Here is a 25,540-nt window from a genome sequence, read left to right on the forward strand (position 1 = left end):
AACGGGGTAGAGAAAAGAAACAGTTTTTTATTTCTTAATATCAATTTTAAGTTTCTTTGCTTAACTTCTACCTTTCTTTTTTTAAATGCCATGAATTTTCACAATATTTATTAAAAAACCTATTATAGGATGAGATTTTTCCTCAGCTAGATATTGTTGAGACCAATATATGTGGCTAATACACGTACACATGTGCACACTATTTGTGCAGCTAGAGCACCTGTTTCACTATCTGATAGAATTTTGCTATTGAATTACTTGAGAATATACAATATAAACTGTTTTTGAAATTAATTTACATGCATATATGTTTCATGTGTATACATGAATGCACACGCCTCTTTCATCATTATAGACTATGGGACTATATGCTACAAAGTTGAAGTGTTCATGTGTCTGTGCACACTTTGCTTGAATTTGTGTGACACAAATTCCAAAAACTGTTGATGTGGTACATTTTTGGGTTTCATGTATCATTCCTATCTACTCGAGAATTTGGTCGACTCTAGTTACTTTAAGAATAGACTGGTCTCCAACCTGAATATTGATATACACTTTTAACTTGGAACATGCAACTACCCGTTATTATATGCTACAATGAAATTGCATCACTGCTCATGGCCAGTGGCAAAACAATTAATTAAACATGGTTTTGAATGTGAAGTTAATTTTATCACATTGTTTTCTGTTGGCATTGTATGATTTTATTGCAGAGATGCAGCAATTATGCAAAAAGGTTCAGAAGGATGGAAGCAAAAAGAACACTGCTGAGGAATGTCAATGCCTATGCAGAATATCTTTTTCAGGTTACAATTATTGTTGAGGGCATGCTTGTTTTTGCAGCAACAATTGCTTTTATTTGTTATTTTTTCTTACCTTTTATTTTCAAAGAAAAACACTAGGAGCTTCTGGTATATGAGTTTTTTTTTCATATGGCTAAACCTGAGATTAAGCTTGAATTAATCATGAGTTATAAAGTTGTAAAAAATGTGGTTTGGTTGATCTAGGACATAACTTTAGTTTCATAATCCTCATCCACAACTTTTGTGCTAGTTGCTTGCCATGAAATACTTTTTGAGATGATTGATGCAACTTTTCTTCAAAGTATTTTTAAAAATATTTTCAATAAAGATCTTGCGTGTAAACCGTGCACCAAATTATAATAATCGGCTCATACTAGTGGTGAAGTTTGGGTCGAACACAGGGAATGAGTTAAAACTTTCATACTTTCAACAAAACACACCTTTATTGCCTCAAATAAAAGAAAATGTAAGCACATGCGCAAAAACCTATTACAATGGTTCAAGCGAAAATAAAAGATTATACAACCCAAATAATAATGTGGCCTAATGCCCTACACTAAAAAAAATAAAATAAATCAAGCTCCTTCTTTGCTCGGCTAGCTTTTGTTTTTTTATGTGGGATATCCTTCACTGCGTCCACCCTTTTTCGTTGTTCCTCACGCCACCTAACAACACACCACCTGCAGAAAACAACAAGAAAAAGCACAAAACAAATATGCACTACACACTTGTTAGTTGTTACAAATGAAAGGACATTAAAATTCTAATTAGATGCTAATGACTAGCCTAGATGCACCTATGCTACTACTAACTGAAAGTAATCTTAAACTCACATTAATCTCTAAATTTTTTGACAAAAAGTAGAAATTAACATGACTTTATACACGCTTTAAAACAATCAACTCACTAGGAAAAGCGAGACCAACTAAAAGAAATACCAAAAATTGATATAACTAGGCTAACCGACTATCTCTACCCGCCAGTTTTGGCCGCCGGTTAGGGTGCTGATACTCAGCCTAAAAATCAGAATTTTAACAACTTAATTTACAATAAACTATAGGTGAAAAATCAGAAATTAAAACACACTAAAAACCTATGTCACATGGGTGCGGGTGCGGGGGTGCAACACTTTAAAAAACCTTGAGTGCGGGGGTGCAGCAGGGCAAAAATGTAAAAAATTATATATATATATATATAATTTTGAAGTTTTAACAGTTAACATTGTCATAATTTAACAGTTAAAACTCTCATAATATCATTCATGCATGCAATATATAAACCTAAATATCAATCAAATAAGTAAAAAAATTACATAAATCAACCTAAATATCAATCAAATAAGTAAAGTAGAAAAAAAACTAAATTACATGCCAAAAGTATATCCTACACTGTATATGACGATGAGATAATGGATCTTAATAATTTTCTTCTTCATCATCAAATACATCATTAGAAGGAAGACTGAGCTCAGATAAATCCATGTTTGTCATGTTGAAATAATGCTCTCCCTCGAAGTCACACTTTTCTGGGTTTACATCCCAAAATTTGGATGTTCCTTGTCTGCATTATAAACCCAATTTGAAAATGTTAAATACAATACAAGTATATTTAAATAAAAAACTACGAAAAAATCAAATAACTAAGAGAGCAAATTATTATCTGTATTCATCATTGGTTCGCGAAAGTGGTCAAAAATTTGAATGAACATATATTAAATCTTCTGCACGCTTGCTGGTGAGTTTGTTTCTCTTTATGGTGTGGATTTGAGAATTTGTGCTCCAATTTCTTTCACAACAGGATGAACTAACAAGCTGAGATAGCAATCTCAATGCAAGACGTTGGAGAAGAGGTGTTTCTGATCCAAATGTTGACCACCATTTGATAGGATTTATATTCTTCTCTTCTCTCACGAATAATGCTGGTCCATATAATCTCGAAGATGAAAATTTTTCAAACTCTTGTGTGACTTGATTTAGAAGATATGCTTCTGGAAAAAGTCTTATCATACACATATTTCTATGTCTTGATAGCTCTGGGTCACAAAAAATTTATGCTGTCTTTTTCCTGTTATATGTCCATGTTTTTTATTTGCTTCTGTGTTCTCTATGCATGCCTGAGTAATCCCTAGATAGCGTCCCTCAGTGCTTTCTGCACATGCTGCTGTTTGGCAACTATGGACTAGGCATACAACATCCAGTGAAGTGTGAGTGATCGACGAACCACAAATAACAACCAAAATGATTGTCAATTTTAGCCAATTGTAGAAGTCATGCAAACCTGCAATGAGAATTCTATGAGTTGTTGCTGTTAAAATATGTTGTACATATATATATTTATATATATAGATCACGACACATACACATATATATATTAATTATATATATGTCTATGTGTCTATCTACATATATAAATATATATATATTTATATCTTTTGTAAATAGACCCATATAGGGGTAAAACAGTCTTTTTACTTCTTATCGCATATTGTAATTTTTCCCCTTTTTCTTTTATTTCCTTTTTTCTTTCTTTTTTATTTTTTTCTATTCTTTTTCTTTTCCACCTTGGAATGAGCCCCACCTAGGAAGATGTTGGAGCTTCCAACGGTCATATTTATGACCGTTGGAAGGGCTCCAACGTCCCTCTAGGAGCCCTTCCAAGGTCTCCTCTTTTGCCTATAAATAAAGGGGTTTCTCCCCATTGTATAGTATGCTTCTTTGAAGCCTTTTGAGTGGAATATATATTTTTTCTCTTCTTTTGGGTGCCTTACCACTTTAAGTGGTTGTGTTGTTCTTTTGCCCATTAGTGGCTATTTGTGTATGTGCGTGCTCTCTTGTTTTTGCTCTTGGAGACTTCATCCGACACTTCATTACATGGTATCAGAGCCTTGGTTGATAAAGCTTCATCGGATCTTCTTTTGACAAGTAATATCCTTCTCTTTCGTGCATTTATATTCCTCTTCTACAAATGGCCAACAAGGATGCAAAAATCGACCTCATTCAAATTGGATGGGACCAATTATCGCATGTGGGCGGCCGCTATGGAAAACAATCTCAAAGGTAAAAAACTTTGGGGTTATGTATGTGGAACCATTCCGGAACCACAATTGAGATTGACTAAGTTTGAAGGTAATGAGGAAAAAGCTTTGAACGAAGAGGAAAAAGAGAAGGCTATTCTTGATTACTCTTCTAAATTAGAAGATTGGGAAAGTGAACATGCTAAAATTTTAGCATGGTTCATGAACAATGTTGAATTAAAGATTTGTGCAAATCTCGCCAAATTCAAGAAGGCTAATGAAGCTTGGTTCTTTATGAAAGGCATGTACACTCAAAGAGACCTTGCTAGGCATTTCTTTCTACAAGAAAAGGTAAGAGCTACCAAACAAGGTGATATGAGTATTAGGGATTACTATAGTGCCCTATCTTCTTTATGGGATGAACTTGTCCTTCTCGAACCCCAATGGGAAGGTAGTGCTATTGCTATGAGGCAAGAGCAAATGGAAAAAGAAAGATTTTTCCAATTTATTCATGGGCTTCGCCCCGAATTTGAGCAACTTAGAGGATCCCTTCTCCATAGGGCCTCTACTCCTCTAAGTGATATTTTGGCCAACTTATGTCAAGAAGAGACTCGTTTGGCATTAAAACGAGATGTTGATGAAGTTCATGCCGTATCTAGACCCGGCAACAATGTAAGGCCATACAAACCACCTCATTTTTTCAAAAATAATGGTGGTGGAGGAAGGAAAATCATTTGCCATAATTGTAATGAACCGGGCCATATTCGTCCGGATTGCCCAAGATTTAAAAAGAAGGTGGCCTCCGTTGGTGAAGCTCCTCCAATTGAAGACTCGAAGAAAGATGGTGACATAAAAGAGTCTCTTGCTCATCTTACCGAAACTCTTCAACAATTCATGAAGATGAGTTCCTCTCAGTTTTCCTCTACACCATCCACTTCCGGCGCTGCTATCTCCTCCTTTCCAGGTATGACCTCTTGGATTCTTGATTCGGGTGCCTCCTTTCATATGACTCCGAATGCATCACTCTTATCAAAAACAAGTCTCAATAAATTTAAATCTTTTGTCTCCACTGTCGATGGAACATCCTTGGATGTTGAAGGCATTGGGAATCTTGAGAAAACTTATAATGAAAACAAAGAATTTTTTGTTCCCAAAATTCGAATTATTCCAAAACTTAATTTAAATCTATTTTCAGTTTCCCAAATTACCGATTTTGAATGTAATGTCACTTTTTCACCTACCCATTGCTATGTGCAGGATCTCCGGTCCAGGAAGCGGATTGGGCAAGGCCATAAAAGAGGGGATCTTTATTATATGGATTTTTTGTCATTGCCAACCAAATCATTTTGTAATCATGTTCAATCCAAAGATATTGAGACTTGGCATAAAAGACTTGGACATCCTAGTGTTTCTAAATTGTATCTCTTTCCTTTTTTGGAAAAATTTTGTAATACAAATACATTCACATGCAATGATTGTATCCTTGGAAAAATTCATTCACTTCCATATTCTCATAGTAGTTTTGTGTCAAAAAGACCTTTTGAACTTGTGCATTCCGATGTATGGGGACCGGCACCCGTTCTATCCAAGGGAGGCTACTCCTACTATGTTAGTTTTGTTGATGACTTCACTAGATATACATGGGTATACATTATTAAAAACAAATCCGATGTCTTTAATAATTTTAAAGAATTTCATATTCTTATTCAAAACCAATTTCAAATCAATATAGCTATATTTAGATCCGACTCTGGAGGAGAATACATGTCTAAAGATTTTCAAAATTATTTCAAAACAAATGAAATTTTACATCAACGATCTTGTCCTAAAACCCCACAACAAAATTGTCTTGCGGAAAGAAAACATAGACACTTAATTGAAACTACAAGAATACTTCTTGTTTCTAAAAATGTTCCTAAAAACTTTTGGGCCGAAGCTCTTCTTACCGCAACATATTTAATCAATCGTATGCCCTCTGCTTCTTTAAAAAATGTATCACCTTTTGAAAAATTATTCAAAATTACTCCAGATTTTAATAGATTAAGGATATTCGGATGTAAATGTTTTGTGCTTGTTCAAGGACAAGATAAACTATCACCTAAAGCTATTGAATGTGCATTCATTGGATATGGTGAAAATCAAAAAGGTTATAGATGCTATGACACTCGAAATAATAAACTCTATATATCAAGAAATGTAAACTTTCTTGAAGATCAAAATGGATTTGATGTTCACACATCTAGAGAAAACCTTGACTATTCCTTCCTATTTGATCTTGCTCTTAGAATTGAAACTCCAGATGCAAGTACTTGCGATAATACTTGTGATGGCATCTCCCATCATAATGATATACTCCAACATAATAATGATTCTCAAGTTGAGAATCCTAATGAAATGAATGTATATACCCGGCGGTCAGGAATTGAACATCAACCTGCTCTTGAAAGATATTCTCAAGATCTCTCATTAGAAGAACCTATTAATGCACCTAGGAGATCTTCTCGTAATAGTAGACCTCCACAAAAATTTGTATCTTATGAATCTTTCTCACCTAATTATAGGACTTGTCTTATGTTAATTCATTCATATCATGAGCTTACTTCCTTTAAAGAAGCTAAAGATCATCCACATTGGATTGAAGCAATGAAAGTTGAATTAGAGGCTCTTAACAAAGCTCAAACTTGGAGTATTATTCCCCAACCATTAGGAAAAAAGGAAATTGGGTGTAGATGGGTATATAAAGTTAAAACCAAGTGTGATGGATATCTTGAGAGATACAAAGCTCGTTTGGTTGCAAAAGGCTATGCCCAAGAATATGGAATTGATTATGAGGAAACCTTTGCTCCCGTAGCTAGGATGACTAGTGTGCGAACTTTAATTGCCTTAGCCTCCATTAAACAATGGCCTATATATCAACTTGACGTTAAAAACGCTTTTTTAAATGGAAATTTATATGAAGAAGTACGTATGGATCCTCCGCCAGGTCTTGAAATTGGTAAAAGAAATATTCTAAAGTTAAATAAAGCTCTCTATGGTCTTAAACAAGCACCTAAAGCTTGGTATGATCTTTTTAGCAAAGTAGTTCTTGATAATGGTTTCTCCTCATGTTATACTGATACTGCTTTGTTTGTTAAAAATTCTAATGATCACATTACAATTCTGTTATTATATGTTGATGACATGATTATCACAGGTAATGATAAGAGAGGTATTAACCTTATTAAGAATATTCTTAAAGAAAATTTTGATATGTCTGATCTTGGTTATCTAAGATATTTTTTAGGTATTGAAGTTGCATACTCTCCCAAAGGGTATGTCCTCTCTCAGATGAAGCTTGCTTCCGACATTATTGACAGGTCTGGACTGACTGATGACAAGAAGGTGGAGACGCCAGAAATAATCAATGCCAAGATGAGAGCCAGTGATGGCACTCCTTTAGCTGATCCCACACCTTATCGTCAATTGATTGGGTCACTCACATACTTATCCATCACTAGACTCGACATTTCTCATGCAGTTCATAGTGCAAGTCAATTCCAGACTGCTCCCTCCATCATTCACATGGCTGCTGTCATGAGAATTATCAGATATCTGAAAGGCACCATAACAAAAGGATTATTCTTACCCTCTTCTTCACCTCTTACTTTACTTGCTTATACTGACTCTGATTGGGGTGGTAACCCCGATGATCGTATTTCTACCACAGGGTATTGTGTGTTTCTTGGAGAATCACTTATCTCTTGGAGGTGTAAGAAGCAACAGAAAGTTTCCCTCTCTTCTACTGAAGCAGAGTATCGTACGATGGCCACTACCACCACAGAGATCGTATGGTTAAGAAGTTTGCTTAAAGATATGGGAGTCTCATTCTCAACTCCCTCAAAGCTGTGCTGCGACAATAAGAGCTCTATCTACATTGCCAGCAATCACACCTTTCATGAAAGAACAAAGCACATTGAGATGGATTGCCATTATGTTCGTGATGAGTTCCTACGCGGCACCATTCAATTGCCTTATGTTCCAACCGAGTACCAGTTGGCGGACTTCTTCACCAAAGCTTTGCCATCGCCTCGTTTCTTCTTTCTCCTTAGCAAACTCTCGGTGATCTCACCGTGTGTTTGAAGGGGGGTGTTAAAATATGTTGTACATATATATAATTATATATATAGATCACGACACATACACATATATATATTAATTATATATATGTCTATGTGTCTATCTACATATATAAATATATATATATTTATATCTTTTGTAAATAGACCCATATAGGGGTAAAACAGTCTTTTTACTTCTTATCACATATTGTAATTTTTCCCCTTTTTCTTTTATTTCCTTTTTTCTTTCTTTTTTATTTTTTTCTATTCTTTTTCTTTTCCACCTTGGAATGGGCCCCACCTAGGAAGACGTTGGAGCTTCCAACGGTCATATTTATGACCGTTGTAAGGGCTCCAACGTCCCTCTAGGAGCCCTTCCAAGGTCTCCTCTTTTGCCTATAAATAAAGGGGTTTCTCCCCATTGTATAGTATGCTTCTTTGAAGCCTTTTGAGTGGAATATATATTTTTCCTCTTCTTTTGGGTGCCTTACCACTTTAAGTGGTTGTGTTGTTCTTTTGCCCATTAGTGGCTATTTGTGTATGTGCGTGCTCTCTTGTTTTTGCTCTTGGAGACTTCATCCGGCACTTCATTACAGTTGCTGCAGGGTTTAATTGCATTTTAATCCCATGCATGGAAATTGCAAGACATCTTTTTGATCATCTTGATAGGCCACTTATGTAATGCATATGAGATATTCTCTACCCTAAAAATAGCAGTTAAAGGAAAACAGATGTGCCTTAGGTCTCTAGCTTAAGGTGATATCTACCATGAAATATACTTAGCATATTGCTGTGTTAGCTGATTCAGACCTGAAAGTCTTTGTTACCTATTATGGTTCATAGAAGGGTGATATTTTATGATTGAATAAAGATTGAGACATTGTGCTGTTACAGCTCAAATTATTTCAACTTTAGACCCTTTGTATGAAGGTATCCAACAGATAAGAAGTGCCTGCCTTTCTTTTAGCTGCCCATTTTTGGCCTCAATCAGCCTTCTTTATTTAGCAAATCTCTTGATGAAATAGATTGATATCTCTTAGCTTAGGAATGGAAGTAGGACTGGTAAATGCGCTGAACTTAGCTGTTCAGGATCACCTTGTTTAGATCCAGTCCCAGCTCGAACTTGTGCTTGTGCTCACTGTGACTGATCCAAGCTCATGCGCGTGATGGACATGAGCCAGATGAGTTGAGCTTGAGCTGGCTTGTTTGGAAAAAATAAATAAATAAAATAAAATAAAAACAATCCAGCTCGCGCTGGCTTGTTTAATTAGCCTAAACGAGCTGAGCTGAGCCGAGCCGAGCCGAGCCAAGCACCTTTTCTCATTCCCCGCTCGTTAAGCTACATGGGCTACTCATGTCTTGGCTCACTGTCATCGTATGGACCTGAATGAGCTTCATGTGAGCTGAACAGAAGGGAGCCATAAGCAGCTCTGTTTGTTTCCCAGCCTTAAATGCAATCAGATGTTGGCTTTGTAGAGTGGAGCCACTTGCTAAGGTTTTGCATGTACTAGGTATGCTCTTCATGTTTGCTTGCAATGACAGCATTGTGCTGTTCTGGTCTAGTACCAATATATGAAATATATGCTCATAATAAGCACAAATTTTAAGTGAATATGCCATTAGCATTCCCAAAATGTGTATTGTAATAATGATGTCTTAAAATACTTCCATGAGGCAGCATTGCAATCATTTGTAGATCAAGTATGATCTATTTGTAGTTGGTATACATGTTGATATCATCTTTTTGAACGTTTTTAGTTTAAAATGCTGTTTCTGTTATTCTTGGTCCTATTTTGCTTGACTTCCATCTTTTTCTTAGCACTTCGCATTAATGTTAGAAAGATAGCTGACCGCTTTGAATATTTTGTGAGGCTTCAGAGCTGGAAGGCTGGTGATGATCCACATGACTATTCAACATCAAGAACAGCCTCTTCATGGTACAAACAGGCATTTTTTGGTGATGCCAAAAGGTCAAAAGGGAATCGTAGCTCAGATGAATCTCCATGGGAAAGTTATAGAAAAAACAGTAAGATCATTGTCTGTTCAAATGTCTCGGTAGTTCCTTTCCTTTTTCTACTCAAAGTATTGTTTCTGTCAGGGCCACAGATGACAGTTTCCAAAATTTGGTTTGTGCTAAACATGTTTTGGGAGATAATTTGCTAAACAAAAATTGTAAATCATATTGCTATAAAAGGATTAAAATGTTGTTTGAAGGATAGTTTGTTCTTGTAAACATGTTTTCTAGGTTTTATTATTAAACACCACTATGATAATATTCAAATGCCTTTATGATTGTAAATCATTAATAATATTGCAGTTATCATTAATATCACCAATTAAATGATTGACTATCATCATGAAGGTTGCACCATCACCATTAATGTCATCCTAATCATGATGATTGAAAATTATTATAATTACCATTATTTGCATTGCTATTCATGATGATCACTCATCATCATCATAATCACCTTTAACTTTTTTCTTCTTCATTATCATCATCATATTCATCATCATCACCATCCTCATCATGCATAAGTACTGCATCAAACCACCATCACCAGCAATATAATGAACATTAATCATCATCATCGTGACCCTGCTCCCACCACATCACAACTATCATCATATTATTGATCATCACCATTCTGTCAACCATCTGTCCATCCATAGGGTATGCCTTTGTCCTCACTTTCATTTTCTGGTGACTATCTGGCAATGGGCATCTCTCTTCCTATATCAGCACTTCCATTTTTTGGCACATCTGCCAAGGGCAAGGTGTCTTTCTAACTTCTTGTTCCTTTCATCAATGTGTAGAGTGTAATGATTCCTCAAGGATTCAAAAACATAGTGCCTACTAAGAGCAAGAGCACACTCATAACCAGTGTTGTGAAAAGCGTTGAGGTGTAGCGAGGCGCTCCACCAAAATCTGAGGCGAGGTGTAAGCCTCGAGGCGCAAAGCGTAAGCCTCAAATTTTTTTTTAAACTTAAACAAGCTATAAAAATTATCTAAAATTATAAATAAATAAGAAATGCTTTATTGATGAAGCAACAACCAACACGAAATAAAAAATCTCAAATAAATACGGAAAAAATATGAGATTAACATGTAAAAGTAACATTAATGCAACAACTTGATCTATGTAAGTATCTAAGAAATAAAATATGAGCATTCATTCAATAAAAAACTAACATTAACAACAAAATGCATATTAGCACTAACAACATTAATTGCCTCTTGAACAAGCATTGAATAAAGATGAATACTTTTATTTCTTACATTACCTTGTGTTGTAATCAATAATATTATTAGAAGGCTTAACCAACTTATCAAACACCACCTGCAAGATAAATAGGATAAAATGAGCAGTTTATAAACAATAGATCAGAATACAAATGGCATATAGATTTATTATGCTAATACTTGAAAAGGACAAGCAGAAGAATATCGAAACTGAAACAGCTGTAGAGTTTGTAATTAACACTGGACTTGCATTCTAGCAATATTTAACCAACTTATCAAACACCACCTGCAAGATAAATAGGATAAAATGAGCAGTTTATAAACAATAGATCAGAATACAAATGGCATATAGATTTATTATGCTAATACTTGAAAAGGACAAGCAGAAGAATATCGAAACTGAAACAGCTGTAGAGTTTGTAATTAACACTGGACTTGCATTCTAGCAATATTTAAGCAAACATCAAATCAGAAGCATGCCTATTATAAGGGTTCTTACTAGATCCACTATATTGCCAAAAACAAACTTATTTATCTGTATGGTTGAAGAAACTGGACCATGACCTTGATTATGTTGTTATTAAGCATCTTTTTTTATTTTTGTTTTTTTTTTTATACGAAAACATGGTCCAGATTGTTTTTCTGTTTAATGGCCTACAGCACCGTGATACTGCTCCTATCAAAACCTCAATATCTGGAATTTGGCTTGGCAGTTAAATCACTGAGATATCTCAGTAAGCCAACCGAAAAATCTACACGTGAATGGCAATTGGACATAACAATTTTTTGGTTGAAAAACCATCCACGCAGCTGGCTCAAATACTCACTGTCTATCCATGCATGTGAATCACTTGGTCCACACTGATCCACATTCCTGTGAATTCTTAACCAATTTGGTCACCTTATGCAAGGATGTCCTGGTCATGTCAGAACAAAATCCATTTTCTACACTGCACATACCAAGCAGAAAGAGTGGGAATGGAATAGTTTTCAACATAGCAAAGCAAATACATGGTTGCAGCACAAATGATACATGGTTGCAAGCATCAAGAGGACCAAATCAGTGTTTTTACATCAGTAATCATTCACACTACATTTCCAACTTTTAAACATTTAAGCTTGTTCTTTTTTTGTCTATGCTGTTGATCAGCACTATCCAAAATAACAGGTAGTAGTAACAGCCAAGGATGAATGAAGGGGGTCGGGGTTACCTGGTGTCTGGCAAAGGTTGCCGGCGTCGCGGCTACTTCCGGCGAGAAGGAGGAGGCGGGAAAGCGAGAGAGTGTGAGAGACGAGAGAGAGGGACTGTGAGAGACGAGAGAGAGAGAGAGAGGGGTTGTCAGAGACGAGAGAGAGAGGGAGGGAGAGAGGGGCTGCGAGAGACGAGAGGGAGAGGGGCTGCGAGAGAGGAGATTAGGGGAATTAGGGCTCCCGACCCTTATTAGGGTCGGGGGTGAGATGTTATTGTTGGTCAAATGAGGGATTTAACCCTCATTTGACCAACAATTTAAGGCGTGCGCGCCTCACGCTGAGGCGCGCCTCGCCTCAAGGTGTACGCCTCAAGGCGCAAGAGGCATACGCCTACTTGGGTTTACGCTTTTTAATTGCACCTCAAGGCATAAAGGCCCTCGCCTTGAGGCGAGGCACGCTTTTTGCGCCTTGAGGCTCATTTTTAACAACACTGCTCATAACCCACAAACACTCATAATGCAAAATAAATAATTTTATTAATCACCAAAATGCATAAAATATGCATGATTTACAAGAGGGACTAAGTCCCATATAAATACAAGAGTGAAGAAGACTAGTTGTTAGAGCTTCCTAGCAGCTGGTTTAGCTAGCCGTTGAGTAGCTCTAACGGCTAGCACAAGGTCCTCTAATAGACCACAAACAAAATAAAGAAAACATAACAAAATATATTTATGTACAAAAGATGAGGACAAAAAGACAAAAACTATTAAAGGAAAGGTCATAGAAAAGACAAAAAACATAAATACAAAAGACAGAAGAAAACAACAAAAGGACTTGACTAACCCAACATCTTTCTAATATTCTAATAGTATGTATATGCATATTAACACTCTCCCTCAACTTACGGTGAGATAACCGAGAGTTTGTTAATAAGAGAATAAAACTGAGGAGATGAGAGTGCCTTGGTGTAGAAGTCCATTAATTAACACTCAGAAGTTACATAAGACAATGATATGGTCTTCTTCAAATACTCTTCTTGAACATAATGACAATCCATTTCAATATACTTAGTTCTTTCATGAAATGTGTGATTGCCAACAATATAGATAGCGATCTTGTTATCGCAACACAATTTTGAAGTTGACATCAAATGCACCCCCATATCTTTAAGAAGTCACGTCAATCATACAATTTCTGAAATTGTAGTCTCCATGGTTTTATATATGACAAAGACACCTTTTCTTGCTTCTTGCACTTCCACAAAATGAGAAAATCACCTGTAAACACATAAGAACCTATGGTTGAACAACGATCATTAGGATTTCCCTCCCCAATGAGTTAGCATAAGTAATTAGATGTAGAGGGAAGAAGAAGATAATAGAAAGCTTTTAGAAATAGAATTTTGAATGTATCTAACAATCCTCAACACAACACTCATATGCACTATGGTAAGAGAGTGTTGAAATTGACTCGTTGTATGAACTACATGAGATATATAAGGTTGGGTAATGTATAAGTGCTCCAATCATTTGACGATTAGGTGTGGAGTCCTCTAGAGGTGTTCCATCATCAATCTTCATTTTTGCATAATCACTTCTGGAGTGTCAACTCTTTTTTTCATTAGTAATTCTAAACATGTCAATAATCTTAGTTGCAAATTTAATTTTGGTCAACAAATACCTGCGAGGGGAATATGCAACTTCAATTTTAAGAAAATATCTAAGAAATCCAAGATTAGTTATTTCAAAGTTATTTTAAGAACATTTTGCATAATGCAACGACCCCAACTCGTACCCATGAAAAAGTGACAATTTTTTTTTTCAAGTGCAAAAACATTTCTAGAAACCCAGGGCCCTTACAGTTAAACACAACCACCACCACAAGAGAGCTTATACTCATCTTTCAAACCATACCGAACCCAAACTTTATTTATTAAAATGCATAGAGTCTAAGACATAAGCAAATAAAATAATAATAAAGCAAAAAGAAGAGCCACGATGTCTCAAAAGAAGCTGCAGTTGTGTAGTCGCCTCACTAGGCATATGAGGTTGTGAAAAACACAAAAGTAGGGGTGTCAAAATCCAAAGAATTCTTTGTACGAATCCTCCTAATAAAACAAATAAGTAAAAAAAACATAAATAAGATTCATGAAATATTTTAGAGGGATGTAATTATGACAAATTCATAATTCAATTAACTATTAATGCAATAGAGAACCATTATTAAGCATAAGAACAATTTAATAAACAACAGGGACCACAAATTAAGCAATAAAGACATTTAACATACATTAGGGAACAAACATCATGCATTCACCAATATATTACAATTAAGGGAACAAGTAAATATGCTAATGCATAGCAGGAATATGCATGATTTCAATGCATATGCATGAATAAATTATTATCTTTTATCAGAGTATTCTTTTCATATGCGTGTCCCTATTAAATGCACACAATTTAAGTTCTTTTTATTACCGTTGCCCGCAGATACTCTAAACGGGTAAAAGTTCCCGAGGTCAAGTTAGGTTCTTAGGGTAACTTAGCACACAAGTTGTATTTTATTACTGTGTTCCAAACTTAGCCCTCAACCGATATCAGGAATCAACATAATCCATCGGAACATTGGAAATCAACAACCGTAATGCTACTTTCTTGGTATACAAAAACTAACAATTATGTCTATACATCACCCCTAGGCAAAGTGACACTCTCCCTAAAATCGTGGCTAAGAGAAGAACCTCAATATCGGGTTCTGGGACAACAACAACACACACGGAGTTTTAGTATCCTCACGGTTTTTCAAAACCGCAATGTCCAAGATTCCCATACTATAGAAAGGACATCAAGAAAACGTAGATTACACTGTTCTTTTAATTTATTTTATTTTATTATTAATTCATTTTCTTTAATTTGCAATTCAACATGCAGAATTAATAACATAAGCTTGCAAATCAACATGTGAAACTCTTCACGGGACCACCGTCCGTGGCAAAGAATATGCAACATCTGCATTCATTTCACATGCTTTGTCAATGCACAATCACATATACTAATTTAGAGATGTGCATGAAACAACAATATTCATATGCATGTGTTCACTATTCATGCCAAATACATGCTTTCATTTATAAATCATCTTAATTAAAACATGTGAACATTCATGCAGTTATGTACATCCAAAAATACATCAATTTCATGTATGCACATGCACATGGAAGCCACTATGCAATAATATCTTAATCAAGCATAATGTATCAAGCCAAGCATGAGAAAATTTTCATTCTTAACATGCATAAAACCAGATCTATTATCATACGCAAATCTGAAAATTTGCATACCAAATTGAAGTTTTCTTTACGCACAAATCAATGCATTTAATGTGCAAAAATATGAACATTTGTCATACTCGAATCTGAACCCCAACTATACATAAATCTGAACATAAGCAACGGAATTCAAAACATGTCTTATTTTGTCATTCATAAACCGTCGCATGAATATGCATTTAAAAAGCCAGTTAATATGTCATATACAGTTTGAAATTCAGAGGAGATTCTCTATATATATACTCTTGTATCCATGCCCCAATGGAGGTCCCCAATTTTTTTTTCTGTACAGTTTGCAAGTATGCAGTGCAGGTTGAAAATCAAAGATGTTGATTCCGAAAGCCTTTCACAGTATTTTGCTTATAGTGTTACTTTCGACCCTGTATTTACGTCCCTATGTTGCAGACTATAAGGTTGTGAACTGCAAATGTAGTGCTGGTACCAGCGTGAATGATTGCATGGCCAATACCTCTCTGAATCGATGAATTTAGCAAACATGACCAAAGATAGGAAGGCCAAGATATATCCAACAATCTATCAAACAAAGATAGGAAGATAGCCGATCTGGCTTGGCCTGGTAGGTCCTGCGCCTGCCCAGCCGAGCCACTTGGCTGAGTTGCCAGGCTGACCAGCCAGCACCAGGCCAGGTCTGGCCCGACCAGACCCCTAGCCGAGCCTGGAAGGGCTTGGCATATCAGGCCAGACGAACAGGGGTCGGCTGGTCTGTCAGCCAGCCCATCAAAACCATTTTTTTTTTTTGAAACGCCAACATCCCCTTTTTGTTTTCTAAAAGATAAAACAGTCTCCTCATTCAACCATGCCTATAACTAAAGATTTACATGGCAAGTATGTATGCATAAAAGGAGCTTCACGTTCAAGACTGCATGCATGTTTAGATTAAAATTCAGGTAATCATATGTAGCTAGATTTACATTCAAATATATGCAGCTCTTCTTCAATTAAGTATGCATGAATATATGTCTCTTCAATTAGAATACAAGAATTTACGACTGCATATTTCAAAAGTACATGGATAAGCAAACATGTATCCAGGTATGCATAGATTGGTATCCAAATAAACATGCTTATGCAGATTTACTTGTAGATATGCATGTATGAACAACTTTTCTCACAAACCTACATTCATATGTCGATTTTTGCATTAGATTTCCAAGATTTTTCATATGCCAAATCTGGGCCAGATTTGCACATGTTACCAACATGACAACTCTCCCGATTTTGGGATACAAACATTAATCTATGTATTTTCCCCAACATAAACTCTGGAAAAGAGAAACATAAAACCCATATTAGAGTAAATATTAAGATTTACTCTCTTCCCATAGATTTTTACTAAAATCTTGCATGTAAATCATATCCATGATCTTTTTCTCAATCGAAACAAGAGAAAGACCCGTACCTTACGCAAAGATAAAAAAGAAAACAAGAACGATGGTGGAAAGCGTTGGACGATCGAAGAAGGAGCCTCCTTCTTCCTCTTCCTCTCTTTTCTCTCTTCCTCTCTCTTTTTTTCCTTCTCTTTCTTATTTTTTTCTCTTTTTTTTAATCTATTTATAGAGCTCTAGATGGGTTGGAGAAGCGAGTGCAGCCCCAGCTGAAACTCTCTTCTCTCTTAGAGTTCCGAAAATTTTGAAACTCTCTAAGTTGAATTTTTCAAAGTTTTATTTCAATTGGAACTCCATGTTTCTTAAACCTTCTTAGATGCTTCTAGGTGTGTTTAAGGGCTCTACTAAGAGTTCTAAATACTCTAAAAAAATAAATCTTGGAATTATTTAAAATTAATTAATTATTAATTATTTATTATTTATTAATAAATAAATACCTAGAAGCTTCCAAAAATTATATTATTGAACTAGAACACTTCTAAAGTGATTTTATATGGGTTTAAGGGCTCTACTTAGAGTCCTAAACAATTGTCAAATTAAATTTTCGGAATTAGATTAAATTAATTAATTAATATTAAATAATAAATAAATTTTCAGAAGCTTCCAAAAATTACCAAATTAACTTGGGGGGCACATTAATTAACTCCAATTTAAAGGTTTCTAATGAATTTAAAGTTGGAAAAATTGTTGGGCATGAATTTGGATTCAGATCTAAGATCCAAACCCATCTCAAAAATCCAAATGGGTCTTGAGCTGGATCAATACCAGTTTAATATGAGTCTTGGGTAGAGTCCAAATCCATATTAATTTGGATCAAATCCATCATATTCGATCCGATCCAAATCTGGATCCGAACCGAAAACCAGAGTTATCGGAAGCGCCTAGGCGCATGGGGAAGCACATTTCAGAAGTGCGAAACGTCGCGCTTCCGAAATATGCAGTGAAACATGCAGGGAAGCGCGCTTCCCACAAATGGGAAGCACGTTTCCCTTTTATGGGAAGCACACTTCCCATTTATGGGAAGCACGCTTCCCCCACGCTTCTCCCTCACTTATTTTTTTCATTTTTTTTATTTTTATTTTTTTCGCTTTCGGTTTGCTTCTTAGGTCGCTTCCGAGATGATTCGTAATTTTCTTCTAAGTCATCCCACGCTTCCCGCTTCCTAAAATTTTGAAAGTGCCTTGCTTCCCGCTCCCGCTTCCTCGACTGGAAACTCTGTCGAAAACTGCTCAATTTTTGTAAAAATGCAATTTTTGAGCCAACTGTAGCCCGAATCAAGGAAAATAAAATGTCGTTACACTCAGAATTTCGAGACGCATCCAACGATATATAACTCGAATTTCGCTTCTAAATTTTGTCCGAAAATAACTTGAATTTCGCTTGAATTTAAAAGTCGAAAATAAAACTTTTTTATTATGTTTTGAGTGGCTCATTTTAGCCTTGACAATGAGACCTGGGCCAAGCCTAGACTCCAAAGCATCGACCTAAAATCGAGAATCTACCAATTTTTCTTCTATACTTAGCCAAATTTTTGAAAATCTCAAATTTAACTAAGTGTGAAAATAAGAGAGATTACACATAATCACATCAAGCATACAAATTAAACTATCATACATTGATTTAATTATAACTGTTCGTAGACTCCGTACAGTCAAAATAAATTTTTTTCATAATTACAAGACCGTAAGGAAACACAAATTCACAAGATATCTCTTACCAGTGATGGGGAGACTGCTTCTGGAGTGAGTTTATGATCTTTATGGTGGTGGTTCTGACTCACTTTGATACCAACTCTCTAACGATCCCAAACTGACCTTCAAAATTTTTTAATTGCAATTACATTTACTCAATCAAATAATTTCAATTAAGTTCCACACATTTTTCAAATCAAAATAAAATGTCTAGTGTAAATCAGAACCCGGGCCACCAGATCATAACCCTCGTGCCCTCCGGCTTAAGTTAGTTCCTCCATCATAGTTCCTCCGTACTTGAAAACCATTTTTAAAAACTGGGTAAGAATCGAAGTCCTTGTACGAGATCCTCTTAAATTTGAACATTAAGGAAATAACGTAAAGTAAATCAAAGATAAGTTTAAGAGGGATCACAAGTAACATATCATCATAACAAACTTACCATCTAAGCGGTTCAAGCAAGCAAATAGGAATTTCATGTTAAAAAAAATATTTTAAGATGCATGAAATTGGTGCAACATGCATAAATATCTTTTAAGTTCATTAATCGATATTTTATTTTGCATGCATGTTCTTACTTAATGCACACTTTTTTTTTCACTTCCTTAACAACCCGTGGATACTCAAAATTGACAAAATTTTCCGAGGTTCAAGGCAGTTCTCAGTAGTAACTTATCACACAATTTGTATTTTATTTACTGGGTTCTACACTTGTTCCCCGACCGACATCAAGAATTCACACCATCAATCGGATAATTAAGAATTCTCACCTAATGTCGGGTCCATTGACGCCACTTTCTTGAGTTGACAACACCACTCTCAGGCAAAGTGGTTGAAGTTTCCTATAACCGTGGCTAAAAACACGAACCACACATCAGGTTCTCGGGGACAACAAATGTAAATGGTGTTTAGTATCCTCATGGCCCCCCATGACTGCCATCCAAGGTTCTCCCACCCTTTCAGATGGACACGAGGGAAGAAAATTATTACATTGTTTGGTCTCTTTTATCATTCTTAATAAATTCAAAGTTTTCAACACAAAAACAATTATGCAAATTCACATGCAATAACAATTTGAAGCCCTTGCTCTATCACATCAAAAGTGTAATTATTTCAAAACCAAATTTTTTAACAAAATCTTTGCAATGCAAATTACAATTTAACATTTAATAAACAAATACCACAATCCGATAGCGTTGCAAGATTTTTCGATGAACGTAAAGAATTAACTTTTCATGTTCATTACACAATTCATGGTACAATCACGACAATTTATTTGATGCATATTGAACCATGTACAACTGTCTTACCATACTGTTAGAGAAGTCAAAATAGTTAAAAATTCTAGGATTGAATAAATGTCCATGTTATATTTTTGTTGCGAACTCTATCAAGATCGCAGACATGTCTATATATATATATTTCTGTTGTAAGTGCTGTCAAGATTACAAACAATTATATATATATATGTATATATATATGCTGCGAACACTGTAAATATCGCACTGTAAATATCGCAGACAGCTATACATATATATGTTGTGAACATGCTCAAAATCACACACACACACACACACACACACACACACACACACACACACACACATATATATATATATATATGTGTGTGTGTGTGTGTGTGTGTGTGTGTGTGATTTTGAGCATGTTCACAACATATATATGCTGCGAACTCTAACCAGTGATGTACATATGTATATGCTGCAAAACGTAACAAAAATTTCAGACATGTATACGTTTCTGTTGCAAACAAAAAGTTCAAAATTTGCAGACTGATATACATATATATCAGGACTGCGAACACAATAAAAAATGCAGACTGATATATACGTGTTTTGGCTGTGAAAACAGTCTAAATTGCAGACTTTTATACATGTGCATCAGCGCTGCCAACACAATAAAAATGTAGTCTGACATGCATGTACTTAAGCTGCAAAAAACAGGTCAGATCGCAGACCGATATAGATGTACCTCAGTGCTGCAAACACAAATCAAGATTCACAGATTGATATACATGTTCTTTAGGCTGTGAACACAGCCCAAATCGCGGGCTGATATATATTTACATCAGTGTTGCGAATACAATCAAATTTGCAGACTGATATACCTATATTTTAAGCTGCGAAAACAGTTCAAATCACAGGCTGATATACATGTATGTCAGTGCTGCGAACATAGTCAAACACATAGACTGATATATATATATATATATATATATATATATATATATATATATATATATATATATATATATATATATATATGTTTTACAAATGGCAGCTGCGTACACCAATGAAAATCTTAGACTGATATATCAGCTGCAGGCTGCAAACATCCGGTAAATTGCCGACTGATCTATCAACTGCGAGCTCCGAACATCAGCAAAATCGCAAACTGATATATCAGCTGCAAATACAGTCCAAGTTGCAAGCCGATATATATATATATATATATATATATATATATATATATACTGCGTATCTTTGTTCAGGAATGCAGAAAAAATCAGATTCAAGCATCAAGAACGCAGAAAATACATATTTTATACATGTAGAAAATCACAGGCATGTTCAAGAACAGAGAAAATCAGATTCAAGCATCAAGAACGCTAAAAATACAAATTTTATGCATGTAGAAAATCGCAGGTATGTTCAAGAACACAGAAAATCAGATTCAAGCATCAAGAACGTAGAAAATACATATTTTATACATGCAGAAAATCACAGGCATGTTCAAGAATGCAGAAAATCACATTCAAGCATCAAGAACGCTGAAAATACATATTTTATACATGCAAAAAATCGCAGATTCGATTTTTCTTTAAACCTACGCGATTTAGCCCATGCTAAATCCCCGTTCTATTGGGAAAAGAGAAGATCCCATACCTTTTGCTGCAAATACGCGAAAAGAGGAAGAAAAGAAGGTAGAAACAGGTCATTGACAAAGAAAGAAGAGAACACATTGGTTTCTCTCTCTCTCTCTCTCTTTTATCTCGGCCCTCTCTCTCTCTCTTTCACTTAGACATTTTTGAGAGAGAGAGAGAGAGACTTAGCCTCTCTCTTATAAAACAATAGAACTCTTCCCCAACTATCTCTTTAAAATATATATATATAGATATATATATTTCTTTTAGTTAAAGTTTTAAATTGTTCTTTATTTTAAAGACTTATGGATGGTCTATGGGTCTTGGCTGGACCCAAGTCCAGGTCCATTTAGATTTCAGCCCCTATATATATATATATATATATATATATATATATATATATATATATATAGGTCTCGGTCAATGGATCCTGGACCATGTCCAAATCCATTTGATGTCAGTCCATATATTATATATATATTTCTTTATATTATTTTTAATTTCAGACATCAGAAATATAATCATTTAATTAAAAAATATATTTATAAAATAAAAAATATAGGAAAAATTATGAGATATTACATGCAGTACCAAAGGAAGAGGGGCAATAGTTGACTGAGCAAGGAGCTATTAGCTGAAGAATCTGTTGTTACATATGCAGCATCTTCTTTAAAAGTTGGAGCTGACTGACATCTGATTGCTCTGAGGATCTCTCAGTAGAAGGAGCAACAAACTGAACACCAACCTTAGTGTGGTCATCCTTGGGCTTAGTGCCCTCACCACATAGGCTCCACCTCTCTTTTTTCTCAAAGTTGGACAAGAACTTTTTTGTATGTTTAAATCCCTTGCAATAGTGACATTGGATAGAGCTTAAGTCACCGCTACCTCCAGCTCTTCCACACCTCTACTACCAAATGTACCACTTGACTGCCTAGGAACAACCATTACTGAATCACCAGGAAGACGTGCCAAGAGACTTAGTCTCTTTAGCAATCAACTCTACCAGTGCATGAGTCACAGAGGGCAAAAGTGGCCTGTTATGGATGTCACTCCTCACCCCCATCAAACTCAAAGTGAAGTGCCATAAGAAACTCTCTCAGTCTGGCTTGTTCCTTCCTGTTTTGAAGCAAGCTTTTGGTGATGGCTTGTCGATAACTCCACCTTTTCTTGGCTTCCTATCCTATCTTTGGAGTCATTGTAGCACGTTTCAGTTGATGGATGAAGAGAACGCTTTTCAGATGTCTTTTGCTCTTATTCATCAGATGGCAGCTTATGGTAACAGGTCCTTGAATTTTATTTATTTTCATCAATTGAAGTTTTCTTCTACCATGAGAGGAATAACATAAACCTTCCTGTGGTCTCCATAGCGACTTGGACTATTTGTTGCATTGTCAGATGCTTATGCCATGTGAGCTTCTTGCCAACAAATTTCCCATGGCTGTGATATCCTTCGCATGCCACTATACCCATGGCTTAATTAAGAATTGCAAACCAGATGCTTCTGATGAGTTTACTGATAATAAATGGATTCACTGCACATGCAGTCTCCGTTTGCATACTTTGCAGAATATGCACGCGTCTACTTTTCTGTATCTGTGCAATGTATTCCATTGAATGTAATTGATCTGAATTCTGTTGTGGCAAATTCCTGTGTGAAAGTGTGTACGAGAATAATTTAAATTTGATCCTTGCAAGTTATTTAATTGATGAACTGATCATTGCTTTCAGAGAAAGGTGGTTTCCAGTTCTGCTTTGTTGAAGATGAGGAAGTGGAGACTATATTTTGGTCTGCATTTGCTGGGGAACGATATTACTATTGGTCCTTCACTATGGAAGAAAACTCCCATTGGAGAAATTCTTCTGACCATTACCAAAGAAGCACTTGGAATTGGAGGTATGGAGCACAGGATACAAATGATTCTTCTGCGGAAAATAATTGTGCCACATCAGATTCAGTTTCTGACAGACTGGCTCTGGGCTTGAATGCCTCTGGTCCACTCAAACTTGAAGATGTTAAGAATGCGTAAGTTCTAATTGTTAACTGCTCCGTCTGATTGAATATATATGCCTTCATTGCATTGTATGGTTTATCGGATCCTTTTTATCACTGTACTATGTTGAATCCTTTCGCTTGATTGTATCTCTTCTTTTTCTTACATTTCATTTTTGCTCTTTAGGATATTATTTTCCTTAATATTCTTGATGCTGCTAAAGTTTTATTCAAGCTAACTGATAAATTATTGGTTGTCTTTGTATTTAAGGCTATCTACATTCTTTTTCAGGTATAGAGCCTATGCTTTAAAGTGGCATCCAGACCGCCATCAAGGTTCTTCAAAGGTATCCTTTATTTTATACAAGCTGCTGAATGTTCAAGTTCTATAAAAAATCTGTTTTAGTTATATTCTGTTCTTAATCATGACATTATCCTCTAGGATTCACTATCATCTTGAGGAAAATCAAATGAAACAAGTATCTCGCCTTGAATAACGTTGTATTGGCTTTGGTTTGATTCAAATGAAGATCTTGTGTCTCTTCAACTCTAGAATATAGGATCTCTATGGCTGAACTTGATAATGAAGGAGCAAAACCTGCTATCTTACACCAAACTTACTGTACTACCTCTTCTAAGTTATCCTTTATTTTATACAAGCTGCTGAATGTTGAAGTTCTATAAAAAATCTGTTTTAGTTATATTCTTTTCTTAATCATGACATTATCCTCTAGGATTCACTATCAGCTTGAGGAAAATCAAATGAAACAACTATCTCGCCCTAAATAAAGTTGTGTTGGCTTTGGTTTGATTCAAATGAAGATCTTGTGTTTCTCTTCAACTCTAGAATATAGGATCTCCATGGCTGAACTTGGTAATGAGGGAACAAAACCTGCTATCTTACACCAAGCTTACTATACTACCTCTCCATCTCTCTATATCAAATCTCTTGGCAACTATGTCACATAGGTGCGGGTACGGGTGCGGCGATGCGGCACTTTAAAAAAACTTGGGTGCGGGAGGATATATATATGATTTTTTTAATATTTTAATATATATAAAAAAATAGGGGGGCGGGGCGGCTCGAGGTACCCCCACCCTCTACTATTTTTTAATGTGCCCCTCTCCTTGTATTTTTTTAATGTGTGTGTGTGTGTGAGGGGGGGGGGAGGGAGGGGGTGCTCGCGGCCATTTCATAGGTTTTTTTTGTCCAAAATGGACTCAGTCAGAGTTGATCATTTTGGACAGATATGACCTTGGGTGTGGTTAACCTAACATTGTAATTGGCAATGCAAGTAAGTTCTCTACTTTGACTCCTTATTTTGGTAAATCTAACATTGTAACTAGAGATGGGACTCACCACCCTATTTCAAACATAGGCAACGTCCTCATTCCTTTTTTTGAGTCATCTATTCCTTTATCTGATGTTGTTCATGCACCAAATATAAAAAAAAATATTCTCTGTTTCTAAGCTTGTTGACTCTACCAATTCATCTGTGGAATTTACTTCTACTTCTGTTTTTGTCAAGGATCTTCAAACGAAGGAGATGTTCGCTAAAGGAGAGCGACGTGGAAACATGTATGTCTTCAATGAAGATCCAGCCTCCAGTGTCCTGAAGCCCAAGTCTGACCATATCTCTAAAAATGTCCTAAGTATATCCAAATGTAATAAGCCAGATCTCTGGCATTCTCATCTTGGTCATTGTAGTCAAGTTTTTACTGAAAAGTTAGTGTCCAATGGTTTTCTTTCAGAGTTTGTTTCACCTTCATTGAAGGATAAAATGTGTCCCAGTTGTCAGGTCTGCAAAAGTCATGTACTTCATTTTCATCAAATAAATAAAAGAGCCTCCATGCCCTTTGAGATAATATGCTCTGATGTTTGGGGCCCAACCCCCA

The 25,540-nt window shown here is 35.7% G+C and overlaps 1 protein-coding gene across 2 annotated transcripts in view; it reads left to right on the forward strand.

The window, feature by feature from the left end:
- The window catches only part of LOC149835753 (uncharacterized), a 62,487-nt gene that overhangs the window by 23,709 nt on the left and 13,238 nt on the right, over positions 1-25,540 (forward strand). Inside the window, exons 2-5 of one of the 2 annotated variants that reach the window (XM_090008732.1) lie at positions 714-806; positions 9,792-9,939; positions 23,383-23,677; positions 23,937-23,991. In XM_090008732.1, the coding sequence (XP_089864858.1) occupies positions 714-806; positions 9,792-9,939; positions 23,383-23,677; positions 23,937-23,991 (591 nt within the window). The remainder of the gene's footprint in view (positions 1-713; positions 807-9,791; positions 9,940-23,382; positions 23,678-23,936; positions 23,992-25,540) is intronic. The other variant, XM_090008733.1, reaches the window with a different exon arrangement.

This window comes from Nuphar pumila, chromosome 6 (genome assembly GCF_984573655.1).
Source record: "Nuphar pumila chromosome 6, dmNupPumi1.hap1.1, whole genome shotgun sequence".
Taxonomy (NCBI): Eukaryota; Viridiplantae; Streptophyta; class Magnoliopsida; order Nymphaeales; family Nymphaeaceae; genus Nuphar; species Nuphar pumila.